The following is a 24775-nucleotide window of genomic DNA, read 5'->3' as shown; positions in this document are numbered from 1 at the left end:
CCTAGCTGGGCTGGTGCCTCAAGGCCCAGGCTGGGCTGGCTGGGCTCATGCCACATGCCCTCCAAAGCAGGTGTGGCGTCACCAGACCCGGGCCTCAGCTCCGGGGGCGGAAAGGGCAGGGCTCACCCCATGTCCCAGATGAGGAGTGACCCTGGTCATGGGACTGGAATCCAGGCCTCCGGCGCTCAACTTGGCCCCAGTCACAGAAAGGCCCAGCAAAAGCATAAGGGCAGCAGGGTCCCGAGGGGTCCTGGCTCGAGGCAAGCCCGCCAGTGAGATGCCTGTTGCTTTGATTTCAGCCTGAGGCTGGGGCTGCAGAGTCTGCAGGTGAGTGTGGGGCCAGGGGGCCAGCGCTGCCTGCCACTGACCTCGTCTTGGGCTGCTGGGCTGTGCCGGGAACCTGCCGCTCAGGGCTGGGTCTGTCCCTCCGCTGCCTGCTGTCTGTGTGCTTCTGCCTGGCTCCCTGCTGCTCTTAAGCAGAGACTAATGAACCCCCTCCCCCTATAGGGAAGTCGAGGCCGCTGGCTGTGTGATGATGGACTGACGGACGCGTCCGCCTGCCACGCCCAGGGCTAGGCCGCCCGGCCTCACTGGCCTGCCCCTGCTGCAGCTGGGAGCCTGGGAGGCAGAGGCCAGAGGGGAGGCTCCTCTTCTGTCTCCCCTGAGATGAGAAACATGTTCAGAAGGAAATGGTGTCTCTTGGCTGTGGCTCTTGGTACAAATGACACAGGCTGGAAGGGCAGGGATGTCCCGCTCCACCTGGCAGGCCGACCCTCAGAGAGTGGTCCCTGGTAGGGAGGGCAGCAGTGTTGGGAGGGTGGCCCTCTCTCAGGCTGGCCCTGCTCTCCCAGCCTGCAGGGCGCCTTCTGCGGCGGGCGGCTGAGGAGCCCCTGGGAGGCATAGGAGCCATGAGAACAGGCTGGTTGGTGGGCATCCTGGGGGCAGTCCTCCAAGGGCCCCGCACTGGGCCTGTGTATAGCGGGCATGGGTGTACATAGGCGCCCGGCGCTGCCGGCCCCGGGGCTGGGCTGTATTTATGGCTGGCAGGAGGCCAGGGGGCGGGGACTCTGCTGCTCTGCTCACGGGCCTGGCACCAGGCTCTCTCCTTGCTCACTGGCCTCTTGACATTTTCCTCCCTCTGAAATCCTATTTAAGAACTTTTGGAAGTTTAGCCATTTTTACTTATTAAAATAAAAGCCTTTTTACACAAGTGTGGTCTGAAAGAATGGGTCTTGTGAGCCTGCTGGTCACCCATAGCGCTCTAAGTCTTGAGCACATACGACTGGGGGGCCAGCGCACCCCCCCCTTATTGTGACTGACCAACCACAAACAGTGCTGTCACCCCCATCTTGCAGATGGGAAACAAAGGCTCCTCAAGGCTCAGCAGAACCATGGCTGGGCCCTGGGCTTGTCCCTGTAGGTGAACTGGCCGCAGGCGTGTGCCTCCCTCCTCCCAGGGCTTATAGCACCCCAACCACTAGTGCAGGGCAACCCTCCACTCCACTCCTGCCTTGGGGGTGTGTTGGCCTGTACTTGGTCCCAGCCTTGGGGGAGACGTGCTTAGTGCGGTCTGCCCTCCGATAGGGTGGAACTGCCAGCTGCTGCCTCGGGAGCAGAAGGGATGCCCACCGGGTTGGGCCAGCCGGCACTGGGGGCTCACAGGAGGACAGGGGACTGCCCTTCCAACCCGCTCTCTTAAGGCTGCCTGGGGGGCCGGGGGAGCATGCGGGCTCTGTGCCACACAGGGGTGGCCAAGGCTGTGAGGCTGGGGTCCTGGCATCCTGCAGGACACAGCTGTTGGCCTTGGAGGTGTCCACCGGACCTCTGGGAGTGCCTGAGATGCGAGGGTTGGTGGGCCCACCTCTCGGCTGTCCCCCAGCCGTGGAGGCAGAGCTGCCGCTCCCCTCTCTCCCCGCAGAAGACGTCTGAACCGGCCCGTTCCCGTGGGCCTGGCGCTCTGCTGCCCCCTGCTGGCCACACAGCCTTGTGCACAGCCCCACCGAGGCCGGGCCGGCGATCCTGTGCTGCGGGAGCCCTGTGGCCAGATGTGTCCCTTCCAGCAAGAAAACCAGGAAATAGTTACAAATTTAATAAAATTTGCCTTATAAATTACAGCAGCAGCCCAGGGCTTGGTTGGCTGCCCCAAGAAGCAAGAGTTGGGCAAAGCTGGGCAGCCACTGCCGACAGTTGTCTGAGTTTGGGGCTGTGGAGGTGGCCAGTGGACCAGTGCCGCCGCCTCCAGGATGGCCACAGGGCAGCAGTGGGGGCAGGGCAGAGGCTCCTGGGCCGGTGGTGCACAGGGAACAGGAGTGGGGGATGAACACCCACTGGATCCCTCAGTCCAGACTGGCCATAAGCAAGTGCAGCTCCCGGAAGGCACTGCCGTGGCGGCCGCTCAGGCCCGACTTGCTCTTGACGAGGCCGCTGATGCCCTTGAGCTGCTTATAACAGAGCCGGCACTTGTGTAGCCTGTGGGCAGAGGGGCAACCCTTGAGGTGGCCGGCTGTACTGACACCATGACCTGTCCCTGACCCTGGGGCCTTGCCTGTTGTAACTATTCCTGCCCGTCCCCCAGGCCACACCAGGCCACTCCAGGGCTCAGAGCAGAGTCAGACCACGGAGGAGCCCAGGCTCTGCGACCCCCACCCTGCACCCTGAGCCAGGGACTCTGTCCAGGCACAGTGGCCTCCTCCACAGCTGTTTCAGCAAGGCCACCCATGAGCAGGCTGGGACCCCGGGCCTGCACGGCACTGCTGCCCTCAACACAGGCCCTTTGCCAGGCCCCTCACCTCTCCTCCCGGCTGATGTCCACACCTACAGAGGGCGGGGCTGCCAGGATGTCAGTGATCAGGGGCAGAAACCGCTGCAGGATCAGCTTTAGGGAGGTGCAGCCTGTCTGGACATAGCTTCAGAGGCAGACGGACAGATGGAGCCACAGACAGACAAACAGCGAATACACAGACAGACGGGCAGAGACAGATCAGAGGCAGCACGGGCTTGTTTCCACTCTGGCCTCTCTGGAACTTGGAGGGGACAACAAGGCTGCACAGCCGCCTCACGTGGGCCCTGTCCCTGGGGGTCTTTCCCATGGTCCCTGCAGGAGCCTCTTTGCCTCTCCCCTCCCTGCTGTGAGGCAGGCGGGGGTTCCCCACACATACCTCTCATACTTGCTCTGCAGAAGCTTCTCGATCTGTGGCAGGACCGTGGTGCACAGGTCCAGCTTCCACAGGGAGCTGGGGAGAGGCCCGGGGACAGGTGCCCTCAGCACCCAGCCCTGCCCACTCTGCCCGCTCCACCCATTGTGGCCACTTACGCTTTCTGGTTGACAATGTTAAGGAGGTCCACCACCACCGACAGGTCATTGATGGCCACAGCCGAGTCCACCGACGTCTGTGCAAACAGAGCACCCATCACGGATGGCTAGGGACTGTGGCCCTGCCTGGACGTGATGTGATGATGGGGTTTATTGTGGGATATTAAAAAGACCATCTAGGACTTCCAGCCAAGATGGAGGCGTAGACAGACACACTGCGTCTCCCTCCACAACTAAGAAGGAATACAACTACCTCAAAACTAGAGACAACCAGAAGTTCCAGAAAATCAAGCTGCATGGAAGTCCAATAAACAAAGATATAAAGAAGAAATACTCATCCAGACAGGTATGAGGGGCAGAGCCAGGGTAGAGAGAACCTGGTGTGGCGGCAGCAGCAGCGGTGGTGGCGGCAGGCTGGTGGAAAGCACAGTCACACGTTTTTAAAAGTTGGGAGGGACACCTGGGGAGCGCTCCCAGCACCAGACCAGACTGTGCAGCTCACATTCCCAGCGCCTGGGAAAATCAAGCCTCATTGCTTCTGACTGTGCAAACCAGTGGGGATTGGGGCGGAAGAAGAAACTGCCAGTCTCTCAATAGAGTTCACTTGTTTAAAGGGCCCCCACAGTCCTAGAACATCTGCAGAACACCCACTTTAGGAACAACAGCCAGGGCAATAGCTATGGAGGTGCCAGGCTCCTACAGAAGTGGGAGCGGTGCCTGGAAAAGGGGCAAGTGCTGAACAAGCGGCATTGTTTCCTTTCAGAGCCCTCCCCCACACACACAGCGCCACAACTTGGTGAAACGGGTTGTCCTGTACTGACGAATACCAAAGGCTCCGCCCCTTTCACGTAACAGGTGTGACAGCTCTACCTAAAGCACAGAGGCAAACAAACACAGGAGCCTGCTGAGATGAGGAGACAGAAAAGTACGGCCCGAAATAGGGAACAGATCAAAGTTCCAGTGGGAGAACTAAGTGACGAGGAGATGGCCAACCTCACAGATGCAGAGTTCAAAACACTGGTGATAAAGATGCTCACAGCTTGACAAATATGCTTGAGTAGGGCAAACACATAAGGGAAGAAGTGAAGGCTATGCTAAGTGAAACGAAGGAAAATACACTCAAGACCAATGGTGAAGAGAAGGAAACTAGGGTTCAAATCAATGATTTGGAACATAAGGAAGAAATAAACAGTCAACCAGTACAGAATGAGGAAACAAGAATTGAAAAAAATGAAGAGGGGTGCAGGAACCTTGGGGACAACTTTAAAGGCACCAACATCCAAATCACAGAGGTGCCAGAAGAAGAGGAAGAGAAAGAAATTGAAAGCTTATGTGAAAAAATAATGAAGGAAAACTTCCAAATTTGGCGAAGGAAACAGACATACAAGTCCAGGAAGCAAAGAGAGTCCCAAACAAGCTAGCCCCAAAGAGGACCACACCAAGACACAACATAATTAAAAAGCCAAGGGTTCAAGATAAAGGGAGAATCTTAAAAGCAACAAGAGAAAAGCAGAGAGTTACCTACAAAGGGGTGTCTATGAGACTGTCAGCTGATTTCTCAAAAGAAACTTGGCAGGCAAGAAGGGACTAGCAAGAAGTATTCAATCTGATGAAAAGCAAGGACCTACAACCAAGATTACTCTAACCAGCAAAGCTATCATTTAGAATGGAAGGGCAGATGAAGTGCTTCCCAGACAAGGTAAAGCTAAAGGAGTTCATCATCACCAAGCCATTATCATATGAAATGTTAAAGAGACTTATTTAAGAAGAAGATCAAAATGAAGAACATTAAAATGACAACAAACTCACAACTATCAACAACTGAATCTAAAAAATAAAAACAAAACCCACTAAGCAAACCAGAATAGGAACAGAATCATAGGTATGGGGATCATTTGGAGGGTTATCAGCTGGGAGAGGGGAGGGGGAGAAATGGGAAAAAGGTGCAGGAATTAAGAAGCATAATTGGTTGGTACAAAATAGATGGGTAAGTTAAGAAAAATATAGGAAAGGGTGAAACCAAAGAACTTATATGCCTGACCCATGGACATGAACTAAGGGGGGTGGGATTGCTGGTGGGAAGGGAGGTACTGGGTGGAGGAAAGCAAAGAGAAAAAGAATTGGGACTACTGTAATAGCATAATCAATAAAATATACTTAAAAAAAAAGGCCACCTCAAATAATGAGCACAAGGCCAGGCCCATAAATAGGTGCTTAATAAATGGCAGCTTGAGAGGATGAGGATGGAAGAATAAAGGCTGCCTATCCCCCACTTCCCCACATCCTGTGGCCCTTTTCAAGTTCAGTCCTAAGCCCGGGCAGGGGCAGGGACAGGCTCTCGCCTTAATGTCGCCCGTGGTCCACACGGCTCGTACAGTGTCCAGGTTCTTGTGGCGGCTGGTGAGCACCACGCACATTGTGTCGTGGCCTTTTCGGATCTGCGACATGGCATCCTCATCCACCAGCTCTGTCTGCTGGGGGATCTTCACAGCCTGGTGGGATGAGGGCCCAGATGCTGGCAGCAAAGTTCTACCCTCGCCCCACCGGCCTCCACCCCACCCCTGGGCTGGGTCCCCACTCACAGGCAGGAAGTCGGAGGCCTTCAGCCCAATGGGCTCATTTCGGGTGGCAGGGATGATGGCAGGCTCGGCCTTGGGTGCAGGAGTGGAAGTGACGACCGGGGGCCAGGGCAGCACCTCGAGCTGGAGGACCGGAGCTCAGTGGGCAGCCATCCTCAGGGCTCCCTCTCTGCCTCCTAGGTAGGAGGTCCCCAACCCTGGTTCAGGGCTCCAGCCCCTCTGAGTCTCATACCGCGGCCCTCTACCCCGACATACGTTTGGCACCGGGACCTGTGTCTCCATGGCTGGGCTGGGCTTGGCTGCCTCCTTGGCTGTGGCCACGTCTGGAGGCAAAACGAAAAGATCTCTGGGTCAGGAAGAAGGCAGGGCTTGGGGTGAGACTCTAGATGGCATGTGTTAATTGTGGGGGACAGCAGGAGCTGTAGGGCAGCCAGGGAGAGAGGTGTCAGCAGTGTGGGTCCTGGGGGGTCCTAAGGGCAGGGACTGCGCCTGTCCCCACTTTCTACCCACTCAATTCCAGGCCTGGCAGAAAGCAGGCATCCAGTGCCATGCGTGGAGGGGAGCTCCAGGAAGCAGCGATCTGCCACTTCCCTAGGAATGTGTGTGCCAGGGGCGCTGGTGGTGAGGGCACAGGTGAAGGGCCTCGAGGCCCCCATCCACAGTGGGCCCGGTTCCCTCTCACCAGGCCCAGCGTGTTCCTCCATAGCACGAGTACCATCTCCGGACCCACCTGTGTGGGGCTTTGTCTCCTATCTGCCCTCCTCGTGGGGGTGTGGGCTCCTGAGGGGTGTGCTTGCCCACCTTGTTCATGCCCAATCCCCAGGGCCTAGCACACAGTAGGGGCTCCTGAGCCAGTGGGAGAGAGGCTGAGGTGTGTCAAAGAGGGGAGGCTGGGGGCGCAGAGGGTAGAGGACTGGGGAGCTGGGAGGCTGGCTCTGGCCACCCCACCACTCACCATCTTCTGGGGGTGCTGGGAAGGGCTCACTCCTTCGGGGTGGTGTCCGACCTGTAGAGGCAAAGGGGGTTGGGGATTCACGTTGGCTGCCCAAGGCTCCTGTCTGAGCCCCTAGGGCCAAGGTGGCCTGGGATCCAGGGGCCTGTCAGGACACGGGGGATGGAAGGTGGTTCCCAGGCATGCCGCTGCAGACCTGTGACCCTGTCCCGGCCCACCAACTCTCAGGCCTGCCCTTCCCACTCATTGGCCCTGTGCGGCCCCTTTGCTTATAGGGTGGGCAGGGGACTGAGTGGCTGCCAGGGCGCTGCTGGGGCCTGCAGGGCCTGGGAACAGAGCCTGGCGACAGGCCCTGGCCCGGTGGGGGTTAGGAGTTTGGGAACTCCAGTCCCTGGAAAGGATTGTTTGCATCCATTTCACGGACAGGGGTGCTGGGGTCAAAGGGTGGAACCAGGCCTCACTGATGCTGTTCTTGGGCTGGAAGATCTCGTTGTAGTCCTCGGCGTTCCAGATCTCTGCCCGAGACTCCCGCTCGTCCCGGTCGTCCTCGCTGCTGGGGCTGCGGCGCTCGCTCTCCGAGTTCTGCTTCACCCTGCGGGGCGGCCGAGAGGAGGCTGGGCCAGTGAGGCCAGGCTGGGCGCCCCGAAGCCTTCTCAGGGATGGGCCCACCTCCTGTGCCCCCCAGCGCCCCGAGCCCACCTCTGAGGCTTGCTGCAGGTTGTGCTGGGCCGCTCGTAGATGCGCCGAAGGGGGGCAGCAGGGAGGGGGGTCTGCTGAGCCAAGGGCCAGCTGTCCTGCACAGGGTCCTGGGTCACTGTGCCTGTCCTGGTGACCCGTGTCAGGTCCACCACATAAGAGGAGACGTTGCTCTGGGAGAAGGCCACGCCTATCTGCAGGAAGGGCAGAGCTGGGGTGGGACCCTTCGCAGCAGTGGCTAGGGTAGGAGTGGGCAGGATCCCCGCAAGGGCTGGTGGAAGTGGGGCCCTGATGGGCTTGTGAAAGCAGCTGGGTGGCCTGGTGGGAGGGTGGGCGGCCGGCAATGGCTCTCACCAGCTGGTTGTTGCAGATGGCCAGGTCGGCCACCTTGCCCCAGCTGACTGGGACCACGTCAAAGCAGCGCTCGGGCTCCCAGCCGTAGACACGCAGCGAGTCCTGGCAGCCGCTGTACAGGCAGCAGCCATCGGGGTTGAAGAGGATGCTCCTGGGCCAGGCAAGAGTGGGCCATGGGTCCTAAGAAACCCGGGGAGGCTGCGGGGACCCGAGGGAGCAGAAGTGGAGAGGGGAAAAGCCCACCCACATCCACATCCCACTTCCCCTGGAGAAGGCTGGGCCTACCACCTGGCTGCCTGCGTACCTGACGGCCCCTGGCTCCCCTTCGATACAGCTCACCACCTGGAATTTCTCCAGATCCCAGAAACGGATGGTCCTGCAAAGGTAGCCAGGCTGTGCTGGAAACCAGGCCCGCATCTGGCCTCTAAACCGGCCCACGGCTGGGGCAGCCAGCTTCTCTTCCCTGCTACCCACCCTCCTCAGAGCCATTAAGAGCAATACCTTGGGCCAGGGGCTGGCCCTGGGCAGGCAGGGGGAGGGGACTCAGTGAGTGGGAGATGAACTTGGGCTTAGAATCTGGACATGCCCTTGAAGGCCCAGGACACTGGGGCTGGGAACCAAAGTCAGGAGAGGGATGGGACCTGGGTCCCATCTTGGCTGGGCTGGCGGTTAATTTGTTCTACATAGGCTCAACAGGCCCACGACACCCTGGGTCAGAGAGACAGACTGGGGACAGACACACATACACTCAGGCAGAGATGTGAGGAACGGTGGTCACGGGTGACGGGCCCTGCTCCTACTTACCTGTCAGAGCTGCCAGAAGCCAGGAGGTACTCATTGGGGTGAAACTCCACCACGTTGACAGGCCCCGTGTGGCCAAGGAACTCGGACATCATCTTGCCAGCAGTCAGATCCCAGAGCTGGGGCAGGGCGGGGTGGAGTCAGGACCAGGCCGGGCACTGCTGCTGCCCACTCTCCCCCTGTCCCAGCCTGAGCTCTCTACCCACACAACCGCCCTCCACTCTGGACGGGCTTGGGACATGCAACCCCAGCCAGGAGGGAGGTGAGGACCTGAGTGTGAGCAGCAGATGCCAGTCCCCAGCCCGGGCCCACGTCAGGCCGGGACGTACCTTCACTGTGTGGTCATCTGCAGCCGATGCCAACCACTTCCCGTCGGGGCTGAACCGGAGACACCGCACCGCCTGGCTGTGCCCCTGAGAAGAGGACAGGGCATGGGGTTCACCCTAGGGGCCTGGCCCAGGGGGCTTTCCTCTCCGCCGCCCCACTGGGGCGCAGGCAAAGGGGACAGCCATGTGGGAGGTGCCACAGAGGACCCTTCTCCATGTGTGGTCACGCACCCCTGTCCTGCAGGCTGCTCCAGGAATCAGGACTGCCCTCTCTTAATGTCAAAGGGCCTAAACCTCTCAAAATAAACCATGTTAAACTCAGTGCTCCCAAACTCATGTGAACAAGCACCCCCTCACCTGATGATACCTGTTACCTGCCTGTAAAACCAGAGCGTGGAGCACAGTGAGGGAACCCACGGAAAGTGGGGGTCCTGGGGGGACCACCCACGGCACCCTTGCTCCACTCTGCTTCATGCTTCTCACTGGGACTCGTGTTTCTCACGTCTCGCCCATGGTGGGCAGCGGGGTCCTCCAGCCCCGGCCAGCCAGGCACCACCCACGCGCCATGCCTGCGAGGTGCTTACGGGGTGACCCGCAGAGGGTGCCCTCCTTACCCTGTACCGGAACACACAGCCTTTCCTCCTGATGTCCCAGAGCTGCGGGGAGGGAGCAGAGGGGCACAGTCAGGACAGGTCGCAGCCGAGGGCGGGCTTGCGGCCGGGCACAGAGAAAGGCTCTGGGCACCTCCAAGCCATCACACCCCAGCTGACAGGAGTCTAGAAGCTGCACACCGAAGCTGGCAGTTCCAGGCAGAAATGCCTGGTCCACGCCTCCACGGCTCCTTTCTCCAGGAGGGTGTGAATGCTGCCGCTTGTGAGAACGCCCCCACAGAGAGTCAAAAGCCCACCCCTCAGGCAGGACATGTGGCCGGTCCCACTGCCAGTCCAGCGGGAGGCACAGGGCTCAGAGCGGCATCGCACCTTGACGTTCGTGTCCTGGGAGCCCGAGGCCACGAACTCGCCGAATGGGTGGAAATCCAGGCTGCAGATGTTGGCTTTGTGTCCCATGAGCGTGCGAAGAACTGACAGGAAAGCAAGCAGAGACAATGACGTAAGAGGCGAACAAAACGGCTAGAGGAAAAGGCAGTTGTGTTGTGGGGGTGACTTTAATATTAACTGAGGGATAACAAAGATTTTAAAATCAGGGAGTCGGGGAGGGAATCAACCAGGGTTCTGCCATTCTAACAACTAATCTTATTATCTTCCCTTTCTGTTACGACTCGAGTCCCAGGAATGGTATCACACAACGCCCCCTCAGCTTGAACCTCTGGGTTTGCCCAGTGTTCCTATGAGAGCGAAGGGTGCCTTTACTTTGAAACATGCAGAGGAAATGGTGGGCAAAGTGGGGGTCATGCCTGGGGTGGCCCTGACACTCATACTAGTCCTCTGTCCCAGGGCAGGTGGCTATGAGAACTGAGAGAGCACAGGGGGGGACATGCCTGGGGCCCCAGAACCTTGGGGTGGGGGCAAGTCACCTCCTGCTGCCCCAGGAAACTGTCTACCAACCTTCAAGGTTCTGCAGGCAGCTCTGTAGCCCAGCCCAGCTCGGCCCACGGGTAAATCGTGTTTCTGTCTCTGGTACCAATCAAACTTGCCTCCTCTTTCTGGCCTCGTGTGCCTTGCTTTTTGAAAGATTTATAATTCCACTGTCTGAATGAAACTGATCGCCCTGTGAGTGCTGGGCCAAGGCTACAGGAGTTCAGCCATCCTTAGGTTTCAGCCAAGGTAAAACAGGCTGCCTGGCAGAGGTCGTGAGCTCTCTGTGGAAGGAGGTATTCAAGAAAACCCCAGATGTAATGCTTTAGGGATAAGAGTTAAGCTCTAAGCACTGGGTGAATTAAACAATTGTATGGCCCTGTATCCCTCGAGGTCCAGGCCCAGAGCTCTGTAACTAAGAATGGGGAGGGGTCTTTGGCTCTGCTCCTGGCTTGCTGTGTGACCTTGGCAGACCTTTACCCTCTCTGAGTCTCATATCAGGTCATGGTCAGAATTATGTAATAAAATGGACATAAAGTCCTTAGCATGGGCCTGACATGTGGTAAGTGCTCAATAAGTGCCAGTTATAATAATTCTCATTGTAATTTTGTCCTGCACAAGGCCCAATTTCATCCTTTTCTCTGTCTCCCAAATTGAACATTCTCTTCTCCTCAGGCCTCAGAACACCTGCCCTGGTTCTCCGTCTTATGGGCCCCAACGATGACCCAGTACTCAGTGCCATGGACTTTTGGGGATGTCCCTTGTCCCAGGACATCTCCAGTATTCCCCAAACAGACTGAATGATTTCTGAGCATGAATCTCCCCAATCCCAACAATGCTAGGAGGTGGGTGAGGGCCAGAGGCTCAGAGCGGGAGCAGCCCACTTAAGGCCAACCTGCAAGGTGCAGAGTCAGAAATTAAACCAGGTGCCTTACTCTTGAGCAGCGGGGTCACAGCTGTCACAAGCTCAGGCCAGGCTGCTCTGGCTGTCATCTTCCTTGAGGACGAAGTGCACCCCACTGCCCACCACGCCCACTCGCCCTGCTAGGTGTGCCTCTGCACAGGCGCCAGCACTGCGCAGGGACTGAGCTACCTTTACGCCCTGCACAGAGTGGGACAGGGCACCTGCCGTGACTGTCCACCGAGTATTTAACTCAATCGCACCGAAACCTGAGAGGCTGCCCCTCCTCGCTATCTGGGGTTGGTATGTGCCTCTGGGGGCTCAGTACTGTGTTTCTTGGTCAAGGAGGCCTTGGGCACACGCTGTCCAGTCTAGGCCTGGAAGGGGGCAGACTCAGGCTGGCTCCTGCTCCAGCCCACTGGCTCTGTATGGCCCAGCCAGGTTTCCAAATCCTGCCCCGCCCCGAGATGATGCGGCCAGTCCCGCCCTGCGTGGGCCGGCTTCGTGAAGCGCAGGCTGCCTTCCTGTGGGATCCCGGGCTGACCCACCCTCGCCCTCTGGCTGTGCCATGGAAAGCAGGCAGGACCACATTCTTCTGGCGTGACTTCTGCCTTTGCTCTTCTGTCCCAGGTAGGGGGCCTCTGTCACAGGAGCACCATGAGGGAACCTCCAAGCCTTCCCAGCTGAGTAGTTGCTTGACCTCCGCCCAGCGATGGGCCGCCTTTCAAAGCAACCGACATGACAGTCAGCAGCTCTTCCAGAACCCCTTCTGTACCTGGGGTCCCAATCAGCCTGTCACCGTCACTCATGCTGTGGCAGTAGAGGGGGAGGCGGGCCTGAGGTCTTCATGCTTCTGGCCAAGGCTGCTGAGGACAAGTTTCTCTCCCACCAGAGAAATCCCCCAAACTCAAGGCAGCCAATGACAGGGTGGAGGGCACTGGGATGGGGATTTTGACACCAGGATTCGCGTCTCAACTTCTGCCACTTCCAGCCACAGGGTCATGTCCAAGCTCAAGGCCCGCCCGACCTGGCTCTGCATCAGAATCACCTGGAAGATGACTGAAAGCCAGATACTGGGCCCACTGCACTTCTGAGTCATGTTCCTGGGGGTGGTGTCTGGGCCATGAGTTTGTGTAGAGTCTGAGAGCAGCCAGCCCTGGGAGCCCAGTGCCCAGGAACTCCAGACAGAGGTCTTCAGTTTTCCTTCTTGACCCACCTAAGGCATTCCCACACTTCCCTTATGCGTGAAGTAATCATGGCTGAGGACGCACAGCGCTCTGTCTTCTTTTGCCCCCTGCTCCTCGGGGCGTGGTGAATGGCTGGTGCTGTCCGCTGGGATCTGAGTCCAGGCAGAGGCTTCCCAGGAGGAGAGCTGCTTTCTGCCCGAGTCTTTCTGCTTTCTCAGCTGGAGCCCAGGCAGCCGGGCTTGTTCCGCCCTGGCCCCTTGAGTCCAAGATGCCCCAGCACAGATGCTATGTGTCCTGTGCGTGGTTAGGCAGTGGGACCGTGTGCTGAGACGCTAAGCGTGCAGCCCGTTTGTTATCTAAGAGATCCTGGGGCCTGTCCTCCTTAAGCAGCCCACCACTAGGTGGGCAAGCATCGCCCAAGAGGCCCAGGGGTGCCATCTTTCTTAAGGGCCATCTACGCAAGAAACCACTGCTCTCGGGCAGAATGAACTTAGCCACGGGGTGTGCGTGGCTGATGGCCACCATCCTGTAGCAAAGGCCAAGCACACACTGCAAGCGAGGCCCAGAGACCTGTGAGTCTCAGACAGGCAGGGGGGCTCTCTTCTGGGAAAAGCAGCTTGTCAAAATCCATGCTGCCGTTTCCTCTCCCACCCTCCGGCCGCGGTGGCCTCCCGCCCGGCATGCTGCAAGGGCCAGACTAGAGGCTGGTAATAAGCAGCGAGCAAGCGGGTTTACTTGGACCTCTCAGTGTAGACCTGCACAGTGTTCTGTGATAATGTATAAAATGCTTTTAGAAAGAAACAGTACAACTGTGTTGTTTAGAAAGATGGAGGGAATGAGCAAAACACCAGGTAAAAGGAGAGAAGGTTGAGGCCTCTGAGAACAGGAAGGAGTGGGCCAAAGGCTTCCTTTTCTCATTGTGAATATTTGTAGAACTACCGCGATCTGACTTTTAAACTCTGTGGAACTCCTATAAAGGTGAAAGCTAAATTGAAACAAAGCACAAGAGAACAGAGGTCTGGCCACCCCAGCCCCACTCCTTCAGGCAACAGCTGGAGAAGCTGAGTGGGGGCCACCCCGATCTTGGGGCACCTGCTCCCCAGTTATGTCCCACATAGCCACCTCCTTCACGTGTCCTACGCGGTCCCTGGTGGCACTTGATGTCCTTCCAGGCTCCAAATCCGCACAGATACCCACCCGCCCACCCAGACAGCTGTCTGTTTGGACATTGCTAGGCGCATCCTTGGTGCCAGCGCTCAGAGACAAGAGTTCAGTCACTGCTGCCAGGCTAATGGGGGCGGGGGTGGGGGGGGACCACACTGTCTGGTCAGTGCTCCAGGAGGGAAGCACCCAGCCAGGACAGGGGCCTGAGACAGCAGGGCTGCAGGGAGCACATGGGAAGGTGAGCACAGAGGCCTACTTTTGGCAGCTTCCAGGTCCCAGACGCGGATGAAGCCCGACTGGGAGCCGGCCACAATGAGCTCCTCGGGGGTGTTGAGGCGGACACTCTCCACTGGGGACGTGTGACCTGTCAGGCTCTGCAGAGAGAAGGTGGAAGCTTCAGTGCCCTTCGTGGACAGACCCCCAGCGGCTGCCCCAAATTATGGGTCATGTCAGCAAGAAGTGCCCAAATGACGGAGCCACACCCAGGCTCTCCCACAGGCAGCTGAGCGGCTGCTTCTCTTGGCCTTAGCTCCCAGGGCTAAAGGGGGGCCAGGCCCTGGGCACGCTCCAATCCCTTCCACTGCTCACTATGCTCCTGACACACACGCGACCTGCGGAAATGGCCCTGGGCCCCATGGAGGGGAGCAGCTGGCCCCTTAGCCTGAGTCGACACCGCCACCCACCTGGGCTCTGCTCTGTCTTCACTCTGCCTGGCCCAAGCCCCTCGGGTGGGGAAACCATGGCGGGACTGAGGCTGGGCTCACCAGTGGCACCCACCTTGCCCCTCTGAAATGCCTGGATCCCCAGGGGGCCACCCCTGCTGGAGGACCCAGCTGCACTTCCAGGAAGGAGCCTCAGAACCCACGGCCTGGGAGTGACTTTGCTGGAAAACATGGATTGTCTCATGCAGCTCAGAGCAGGCTGGAGCGGGGCCAGGTTGAGCCTGGGAGGGAGGGTGGGCAGTGCTGGCACCTCCAGCTTTCTGAAGAGGCTGGCACTTGAAATCCACGGTGTCAGTCCCCACCCCAAAGCACAGTGGGGACTCTGTCAGTGTTTGCTAAGACCATTCCCCGTGGGGGCTGGGGACAGTAAAACTGCTCCTCAGTTACAAGCAGCTGGTCCGAACCCCCAACACCACCAGCAGGAATACACCTCGGTATGAACTTCATGGGGGGTGACTGGGCACATCCACCCGCACTTAGAAGCGCACATTCCTGCACATGCTCAGAGACACGTGCAACAACGCACACCCAAGGTTCCCCAGTGCAGTGAGTCTTTGGACAGAAGACTGGAAACAATACAAATGCCGGTGACAAGAAACTGGTTAGATAAGCTGTGGTTATCCATGGTCACCGCTGCAATGGACTGCTCTTCACTCAGCCATAAAAGTGAGGCAACCCTCTGCACATGATCAAGACTAACCTCCATGATACTTGGGGTGAAAAAAGATGGAGACAGCATGCACAGCGTGATACCCTTAGTATAAATGAAGGAGGGGAGGAAACAAATGCGCATTTGCTCGCGATATAGGAAGTAATTCTGGAAGCCTGGAAGGACACAGAGGCTGTCTCCAGGGAGGGAGGTGGGGGGTCCGGGAAGGAGGACGACCTTTCCCTGTGGACCACGGAGTATCATCTGGACACTGAACTATGAGTTCACACACACTTAAAAATGCAGAGAAATAGATCAGAAGCGGACTGCCTGCCTGCAGAGGGTGTGGCAAGTGCATACGCGGGAGGTAAGAAAGAACCTGGCGAGCTTGAGGCCCTGAAGGCCTGGTCTGTGGGGGGTCAGGGGCCAGAAGCTTGGGCTGAGGCCCGTGGGGGCCTGTGGGCTGCACCTGCTGCAAGAAGGGAGGTCTAAAGGCCAGACCCCAACCTCCACTGTGCTTCCCTGCGGACGAGAGCCTGGGGTCACTTCACATCCATTTTTTGTCAGTCTCTGAAGTTTTTTTCAAATTCTGTACATTACTTTGGCATTTCAGGAGGGAAAACACATTTAAACTTTAAAAACAAAGGGAAACAAAACAAAACAATTTCAATTCTGTTCGGAACCCAATTTCAATTGTTTGGATCCCTGGCCGCAGTCTGGGTCAGAGCTCAGTTCTCTACTGAGTCTCCTCAAATCAATGAGGTGATTAAGTCTCTAGGAATAAATATCACCTCTCGTCCTATTTTATCTTTATCCTTACTTGGCCAAGAGTCAAAAGCTAGATACCGCCCCGTGCTGTAAGGCTGTGTTGGTGGGGAGGGAGGGTCCCCTGTTCCTGGTGGGAATGTAAGCTGATTTCTGGAGGGCAATTTGGCAACCTGTCTTGAAAGCTTTTTTAAAAAGTGCAGGCCTTTGGACTGAATGCATCGGTCATAGATCCATTCAAAGATAGGCAGATGAGCATGTCCACCATGTGGCTAAGCAGAGCCATTAGGCCACACCGGGGAACAGGGCGGGGCTAAGCTAATTCTGACGACTGTGACAATGGGAGACCGCAAAGCCATTAAAGATCATGTGGCTTAAGGGTGCTTGTTGCCGCAGGAAAATGCTCCCATGCTGTTATTTTTAAAAACCAGGCACAAAAGAGTGAGATATCATTCTGGAAATATATTGTTATATATTTCTGTGCATGCACACGCATGTGTGTTTGCACAGGGGTAAGTGCACATACATACAAGTCCACACACACATGCATGTGTATGTCTATGTATCTACATCAGCACCTACAGGGGCACAGACCAAAATACCAACACAGTGGTCTTTGGATAATGAAACTTTATAGAATTAATTTTTCTGTTTTTCCACCTTTGTGATTTCCTGCTTTGGAAAAGAGTTTTCCGTACTGAATGTATCATACTTGTGTGAACAGGGGAAGTGCTGTGAAAGAACCAGCTCCCTACCCAGCTTCAGCCAAGCACCCTGAAATCTTTTTAGTGGAATGAAGTAGAGACTATATCAGTCACCCCCACGCATAGCTGACGGGTGGGCAGATGGGCCCTGGATCGCGCAGGCTCAAATTCATTTTAGCCTTCTCATGCAGGCTTCCTAGAGTGCTGTTCTACAGCCAGGTGACGTCCCCGTTCCTGAGGACTGGCTACTGTCCCTGCCATCTGGGGTTGCCCTGGGTCTTCCTGAGCAGACAGCTGGGGGAGGCACGGATGCTGTGCTCTGTCCCCTCCCCTTGGGGTAGGCGGCCGCTCCTGCCCCCAGCCCCGCCCTGCTCAGGGTCCCCGCCCGTTCCTGCCCCTGCCCCCACTGGCCCACGGAGGCTCACCATGATGCAGTTGGGCTTGTTGATGGACCACAGGTTGACGCGGCAGTCGTCCCCGCCTGTCGCCAGCAGCCTCCCGGAGCCTTTGCCCAGCACCAGCGAGGACACGTTGCTGGCGTGGGCGACGATCTCCTCTACACAGGGAAGGGCACAGGGGAAGGCAGTCAGCGGGCTTGATGGGCCACGTGGAGGAACGGCGGGCTTGGTCCAGCTTGGCCATCAGCTCTGGCGCCAGAAGCCCTTCTCGAGGACTCTGTCCCTTCAGCTCCCCTTTGGGCCCAGACCCCTCTCCTGACACCAGCTGACAAGGCTGGGCCTGGGCGTGAAACAGAAATGACTACTTCTCAACTTCAGTCATTCCTGTCTCACCCCTGGGCCTCACGATTTTCCTTTTTCTGCACATCGACTGATAATATTATTGACCTTACTATGCTCAGTTTTAAAATTGACTTGCTATTTTTACTTAGCTCTGTGCTGTGATAGTATCCATAAAATTATAAGTGTGACATGTTTATTATATTTTTTCCATGATACAAACAGAAAAATGAAAACAATCGTTAAGATAAAAAATATTGACCTATGTAACACCTAAGCATCTCGCCAGCTGCCACTTGCTGTGCACACAAACCCTTCTTTGGGGAAGATACCTTAAGAACCACTTAGGTTAAGTCTAGACAAGCTGTCCCCAGGGGAGCTCAACCAGGACTTCAGCCCACAGCTTCAGAATCATGGACCTGGTTCCGATCCGAGTTCTGCTAGTGCAGGCTGTGTGGCCTTAGACAAGTCACTCACTTTCTCTGAGGCCTGGTCCTCATCTGGTAATTGGGGATAAGAACAGAGCCTGGCTCACTGAGTTGCTGAGGATTCAGTGGGAACGTGCCATGAGCTGCTGCATAGGGAGTGACTGCTCTGTGTTGTTAGGCAGGCCAAGGGCTAGTCACCACGAAGACAGGGGGCACTGGGACCCCAGGTGGGCACAGGAACAGTAGGGGAAGGAGGCAGCCAACTGCGAGTGCTGGGTGTGAGGGGGCAGGGGAGAGGGCTGACCAGACAAGAGAGGTAAGATCTCTGTGGGTAGCCCCAGGGGCCCCTGGCCTAGCCTGCTGGGGCAGCAGCAGGGTAAAGCCCCAGGGGCCATCAGTGCTCCAAAGGGAACAAGACACAAGCAAGGAGCCGAGAGGCAGCCCAAGCTCATTCCTGAGTGAGTCCTGGGAGGAAGGAGTAGATAAGACAGGTCTCCCCACCCAGACGGAGGGAAAACCTCATCATGCCAACACCCCAAGGCAACTTGGAAGCAATTGGGAAGCAACTGGGAGGCTGGCTTGGGTGATGGCCACCCTTCCTGGGGGTCTGTGTGGTACAGGCCTCAGACTACAGGGAAGTTGGGAGACTGGGCCCAGGAAGGCTGCTGGCCAGGAAGCCTGGCTCAGAGGGGCTAGCAACACTGCCTGGGAACCTGGCCCCAGGCTTGACCTTGGGGCCTGGCAGGAGCCAGACACAGGCAGCCCCCAGCCCCAGCCCCAGCGCCAGCCAGGGAGAGAGTCCCCTGCAGCCCAAATGTCAGCCAGGGCCTCAGGGACCCATCCCTCTCTAGACTGCACCCCAGCCAAGGAGCCTTCTGTTCTCTGGACATGGTAGGGACAGAGCAGCCTGGGCTACGCGGAGGCTCTAGCCACAGACACTTGTCTGTTCCAGAGCTGCCGGGCCAAAGTACTGCCCAACCCAGAAAGCGGCCGAACCCCCATGTCCCCGTGCACTCGGTTCCCAGGCTCAGGCCCTCTGCCCTTCTCTGATGACACTCCGTGTGTGCACTGCCCCTCCTGTGACCTACGTCCAGGCTGGGTGTGTCCCCCAGCTCTCACACTTTCCAGGGAAAGGTCTGGCCAGGCCACCACACTGGGTCTCCTTGCGCACACGGCCATCCCTCTCAGGGTCTCAGGACTACTGTCCCCTGGGGACAGCCGTTCATTCCTAATGCATATGAGTCGTGGGTGTCTTGTCCAGGCCCAGCACTGGGGAGACAGCGGGGAATGCAAGTAATACAGTTCCTGCCTTCACACTACTGCCTGGTCAGATACTTCCAGGGCCAGGGCATCTCGCTGGGGTGAAGAGAATTTGGAGGTCAGGTCCTTCTAGAAGGGCTCAGACCACTCCCTTCTAAGAAGCCTGACCAGGGACTGATTGGAGCCCCGGAGGGCTGGGAGGGAGGAGGGGGCACATCACGGGTTCCACGCAGAGGAGGCCGCAGCACAGGGCACTGGCCCAAGGCCTCCCCTCTGGCCTGAAGGACACACACCACCTACAGCCCAGGTCTGGGTACTGAGTTTTAGTACAAACAGATGAAGATCTCACGGAATGGACCGGCAGGCCAGGCAGCTGGCTGCTGCTCCGCCCTGGGGCAGGTGCCCATGCCAGATTCCCAAGCACAGCTGGCACAACATGGGCCCCATGTCCCAGCCAGAGCGCGGCGCCTCATTCTGGCCAGCGGCGCTGCGCACTTGTAAAGAACCAGGATTCAATGACCTTATGCGGGCCAAGCGCCTTCTGATCCTCAGACCCTAGAACCACAAGGAGCCAGAGGTCACTGGCCTGGGGCTCTCAGACAGCTAAAATGCTGTGTGCGTGAAACTGTCAAACACTTAAACACATGAACACTTTCATGGCCTGGCCTGACCTTTCAGCGGAAGCAAAGCCTCAGAAGGCCTCGGGTCGTCACCAGTCACTGTGGGACCACGTTCTGGCCAATGTAGCTCCTTAGACTTCTTCCAATGCACTGAACTTCCCGCCTCGGGGCCTTTGTACATGCGGTTCACGAAGCCTACAATACTTCCCTACCCCACTCCCCATCACCTAGTTAACTGATTCAAAGCACGTGTCCCAACTTAGAATTCAGGAGAGACAGAGGGGTGTGGCAATCTCATGCCTGCCTGTCACTCTCCCCAGGCTCTGCACCCCATTTCACAGGGACCTTGTCTATTTTGCTCCCTACTGCCTCCCTAATGCCTGGCTCTCTGCTCAGGAAAGGCCAGCTGCTGAAGAGATAGATATATAACCCCAATAAGAACAAAGCCACTCAGTCCAAAGTGTACCTTCCTTGGGAGACCTTAACAGGATTCTTCCCAGAACCCTCAGGCTTAAAGAACAGTTTGAAAACGGTCCAAACCTCTCATTTTACAAATAAAGACTCCAAGGCCCAGCAAATAGCTTTGCCCAAGTTCCCACTGTTAAAAAATGATGAAGCCTTGCCCCAGCTTCTGAGAACTGCCCAGGGACAACACATAGCACAGAGCGACCAGTTTGGGCACCAAGTTTATGCCAACCAGATACTACAGGTAAGGTATAGCCCACTGAGGCACCAACGAGTAGGGCAGCAGTCCTCAGGAAAAAGAAAACATGATCTGGGAACCTTGAGATCCTCAAGATCCTTTCAGGGGATCCAAGAGAACACAACTAATTTTATAATAATACTAGGATAGTATTGGTCTTTTAAACTTTCATTTGCTCATAAGAATATAGTGGAGTTTTCTAGAAGATACATGACATGTGATGACATCATCATTAATGGCATGTTTGATTATGTATCCTTGTTTAAAAATATCTCAGTATTGCTAACATGGTAAATAATGATAGATGTAATCCCCATAAAAAACCTCTTTGGGACCCTCAGTAATTTTTTAGAGTATCACAGAGTTCAGAACTGCTTTGCAGAGTAATGATGGGGGTGGGTCGTGCCCACAATCACATGCCAGAGTCCTGCCAACACCCCCCTGCCCACCCTCTCATCCTGGCCCTCGCCCCAAGATGCCCTCACCTGATGGGGGAAGTTTGACTTGGAGAGGTCTGAAAATGCCAAGAACATCTTTCAGGATTTTTTGCCCCATCCTGCCTGTCAGCCTAACTGGAAATCCTGCACTAATTATTATATTCATTTTCTCCCTTGAATCCCACTGCAGCTCTTGAACGCAGATGTGATTATCTCATTGTTACAGACCGGAAACGAAGCCTCCGAGAGGTTAAGTCATCTGGCCAATGCTACCCAGCTAAGTGCCAAAGTCACGATTTGCATCTTGGTCTATCTTACTCCAAGGCCTGGGAGTTTCCCCTTGTGCCAAGAATAGAAGACAAAGCTGGGGGTTCAGGCCACCCCAATGACAAACAGCTAACAGGGTAAATGGGGTGCGAAAAAAATATAAAGAAAACTACTCACGCAACTTCCAGGCCATCTTGGTGACCACAGGGGTGGCCATCCTTCAGCTGTCCAGCACCCGAAGCGCCACCCACAGAACTGTTTTCCTCGAGGGGTGGGGGTGGATCCCCCCCAGATCCGCAAATCAAGTTGGCAGAGAGTTCCCACACATCCAGGCAGAGGGAATGCCTTTCTCCCAGCTCTGGACCGACTCAGTTTTAAGTCATCCACAGCAGCCTGACCGCACCTGGCGGGATCTTGGATCATGGAATGTCAGGCTGAGCCATTTCAGCTCAACAGTGGGCTGGAACACAAACAGAGGGGATGGCTTGTTAGGAAACACTCGGTGGCAGCTCAGTGGGGGACCCTGATTTGCAGACTGCAGCTGCCGCTCCCTGGATCCCCGAGGCCACTTGATAAAGACAGACACCCACCAAAACCACCAGAGCCAGGAGCTGCACTACAAATTGAATTTGAGAATCAGGAGTGGGGCACCTCAGGCCGGGTGACTTGGAACACAGGGTCCTCCTAGAGGCCAGAATGATGGGGGGAGGCTCGGTGCAGCAGCCGCAGTGGGGCGGGGAAGAGCACGTGGCTGCAGTTCAGACAGATTTCTGGGAGTCACTGTTTTGTCTGACCTATGGGAAGGGGGTGGAGTCACGGCTAAGCTTAAGGGCCCAGGAGAGGCACCGCAGGGCCAGGTACTTAAGTCTTCTCCGGGGAGGTTGTCAAACAGGGCCCCGAGGATCCATTCCCCTCTACCCCCACCCCCACCCCCAGTTTGTGGCAAGGGAAGGACTCCTGGTCTCTGAAATTCCCAAGGACAAGGCTAGGAACTAGGTCTCCAGCCTGGGCATGAGGCGGTATGACTCCTCGACTCTAAAAGGCCACCTAAGGTGCCTCCTACCCTCTTCCTCCAAGCCTTTCCCCCATGAAACCTCTCCTCTCCATCCCCTTTCTCTCAGGTCCCCCAGTCCACTCCACCTCCCTGCCTCCTGTGTCCCCCGTCCATAAACATCTTGTCTCCTGAGCTCCCTAATTTGGTCCCTGCCTCGCCAGACCCCCTTTACTTCCCTTTCCCCCTGTGCTACCAGTATCCCCATTCATTCACTCTCCTGCCTCCAGTGCCCCTACTCATCACTCAGCCTCCGGCAGACCCCGAGCTCTGCTTCCGGCCTCCCTGGTTTGGCTCTCAGGCCTCCACGGCGGTCCCGCCCCACCAAAGGCTAAGGCTGGTCCCTTGGCCTCCCCTGATCCTCCGACTCCTCTCGGCTTGCGGGGACGAGGTCCCACCTTCCCGCGTCCGGAGCCCTCTCCCCGTAGCCCGACCCGGCCCCGCCTGGCTCGGTACGGCCCAGGGCCCAGCGCACGTTCCCTCGCCTCCTCGCCTCCTAAGCCCACTCCACCTGCAGCTGCGGCTCCCGAGGCCGAGGCTCTGCTCCAGCGACCCCCACTTGCCTCCATCCTCTGCCCTGATTGGCCGCTGCTTGACAACCGACCCTCACAACAAAACCTCCGGCTCAGAGCCCCTCCCTCCTCACCTTCCGCACCAATCAGCCTCCGCGGGCGCCCCTCCTGCCGCCAGGTTTGACCAATCGAAGCAGGCACTTCTGCCGCTTTTCCTAAGTACCCGCCTCCTTTTCCTGAATTGGGCTAATCACGGGGAAGGAGCGTTCAAGAGCCGCCCCTCGGCCGCCAATAAACCAATGCGGGATGCCGTTTCCTTGGTCCCGCCTCCGCCTCAAATTTCCCCTTTCCTCCACCTTGCTTTCTCTTCCTCGAAACTAGTTTGCGTTTGAAAAAAATTTGCAAAACAACCTCCAATGGCGGCTGCACCAATCGCTTTAGCAACTGTCCCGACTCGACCAATCAGCGTTCTGATTATTGGAAAACCAATTCCCAGGTAGCCAATTGGAAGGAGACGTTGGGAGCAGAGTGAAGCCACGGAAGTTCCATCTTGCAATGGGGCGAAGCGGGAAGGAGTACAGCACTTATCGTTTTGCGGTGCTTCTTGTTTCTTCCCTTACAGGGGGTTGTTCCGCGGCTGGTCTGAGGACGTTTCCCTCTTCTTTGGCTGGAACACCGGCTTGAATCCCCCAAAGGAGGCCTAGAGAGAAACGAGACTGGTTCCGAGTCCGAGTCAGGCGTGGAGCCGGGGAGGCCTGCCCAAGGCCGACGTCTCGGTGGATGGAAGAGGGGGCTGCTTCCTTACGGGGATCACCGACTAGGAATCCGAGAAACGCAGACTTCATTTGTGAATCGTGGGTGGGGTGGGCGCATTCTCCACTATACTGCACCCTGTCTGCCAGAGGGAAGCTGAGGGTCCACCCATCACATTGTACTTGGGAAGCTGACTGGAGAGGCTAGTTTAGCAGAATAAAATCCGATCAAAATTTCTCAACTTTTTAAACGAAAACTTTATAGAGGAAACTTGAAAGCGTACTATAATGATGTATAATACCCAGTTGATATAATGGTGATCCACATTGCTACCGTGTGGATTTCATCACTTGCTAACATTTTGCTGTAGTATTTGCTATATCCGTGCGTGTTTTCCGAACCATTCGAAAGGTGTAGACACCAAGACATTGCACCTTGGCACTAAATACTATTGAGCATGTAACTTAAAAATCAGCCCTTTGTCCTACATTGTATCACCACACGTAAGAAAACTAATAATTCTTTCCCCGTGCAGATTTTCATAATCATCCCCTAAAATATTTTTAATAACTTTTCCTAACTAGGAAACAATCAAGATTCAGCACACTTGGTCCTTTTAAGCTCAACCTATTTTGGTTTCTCCAATTTTTTATTTTTATGACATCTTTTGAAGAGATTGGGCCATTTACCTTGTAGACTGTCCCACATTATAATTTTGTCCAACTTTTTCCTTCTACTGTCATTTACCTTGTTCCTTTTCCCCTGAATTTCTTGTTTACTGGAAGTTAAAGCTTGATTAGATTCATGATCACTGTTTTGAAACACTTTATATTGAAGTATATATAATACACATACCCCATATATTGCAAGTGTACAAGGTGGATGAATTTTCACGATCCGAACATACTGAGGTCAAGAAGAGTATTACCAACACCCCAGGAGTCCTCCTGGTGCTTCCTTCTATTTACTAATCCTCACCCCCCAAGAGTGACCACTATCCTGATGCCTAAAACTATCGATTAATTTTGCCTTGTTGTTGTTGTTTATACAAACAGGATCATGCAATACACATTTTTTTTGTATCTGGAATCTTCGATATTTTTGAGAAATCCAACCATGTCATTCATGTTGTACTTTGTTTCCACTGAGTCTGAGCAGGGCTTCTGAACCTCAGTGTTGTTGACATTTTAGGCTAGATCATTCTTGAGACTATCTGCGGAGGTGCTGCAAAGGCTCAATATTCCCATGGGAAGAAGGACCGGAAGTCAGTGAGGAAGGTGGCCAAGGTGGGTGCAGGGGGTGGTCCTAGGCTGTAGATAAAGAAGGGAAGGAGAGAGGCTGGTGCTGGAGCTTGGGAAA

General features: G+C 56.1%; 2 protein-coding genes across 15 annotated transcripts in view; one reads left to right on the top strand and one right to left on the bottom strand.

Annotated features, from left to right (window-relative positions):
* Positions 1-695, top strand: part of KIFC3 (kinesin family member C3) — a 30395-nt gene extending 29700 nt beyond the window's left edge. For 7 of the 11 annotated variants that reach the window (XM_090260922.1, XM_090260926.1, XM_090260916.1 and 4 more), the window contains one exon: positions 71-293. In XM_090260922.1, coding sequence (XP_090117048.1) covers positions 71-276 — 206 coding nt within the window. In that variant the 3' untranslated portion in view covers positions 277-293. The other 4 variants (XM_090260925.1, XM_090260918.1, XM_090260923.1 and 1 more) reach the window with 2 other exon arrangements.
* Positions 696-2074: 1379 nt separating this feature from the next.
* On the bottom strand, positions 2075-22765 carry KATNB1 (katanin regulatory subunit B1). Of its 4 annotated transcripts, XM_090259995.1 has the most exons (20): positions 22663-22764; positions 21278-21560; positions 17074-17204; positions 14065-14182; positions 10002-10102; positions 9636-9677; positions 9025-9108; positions 8699-8814; positions 8199-8270; positions 7895-8045; positions 7544-7734; positions 7306-7436; positions 6848-6898; positions 6148-6215; positions 5896-6015; positions 5656-5805; positions 3314-3390; positions 3159-3233; positions 2790-2906; positions 2075-2469 (listed from the first exon to the last, which is right to left on the bottom strand). In XM_090259995.1, the coding sequence occupies exons 2-20, from the start codon at positions 21315-21317 to the stop codon at positions 2337-2339; spliced, it is 1968 nt and encodes a 655-aa protein (XP_090116121.1). In that variant the 5' UTR covers positions 21318-21560; positions 22663-22764; the 3' UTR covers positions 2075-2336. The 4 variants fall into 4 exon arrangements, with proteins under 4 accessions (XP_090116121.1, XP_090116119.1, XP_090116122.1 ...); XM_090259993.1 differs by having other exon boundaries at positions 5656-6015; positions 22663-22765; XM_090259996.1 differs by lacking the exon at positions 2790-2906 and having other exon boundaries at positions 22663-22765.
* Between the last annotated feature and the right edge of the window lie 2010 nt (positions 22766-24775).

Source organism: Furipterus horrens, unplaced genomic scaffold, assembly GCF_987537825.1.
Source record: "Furipterus horrens unplaced genomic scaffold, mFurHor1.1.pri manual_scaffold_13, whole genome shotgun sequence".
NCBI classification, from domain to species: Eukaryota; Metazoa; Chordata; class Mammalia; order Chiroptera; family Furipteridae; genus Furipterus; species Furipterus horrens.
This window is presented reverse-complemented; position numbering and strand designations above follow the sequence as displayed.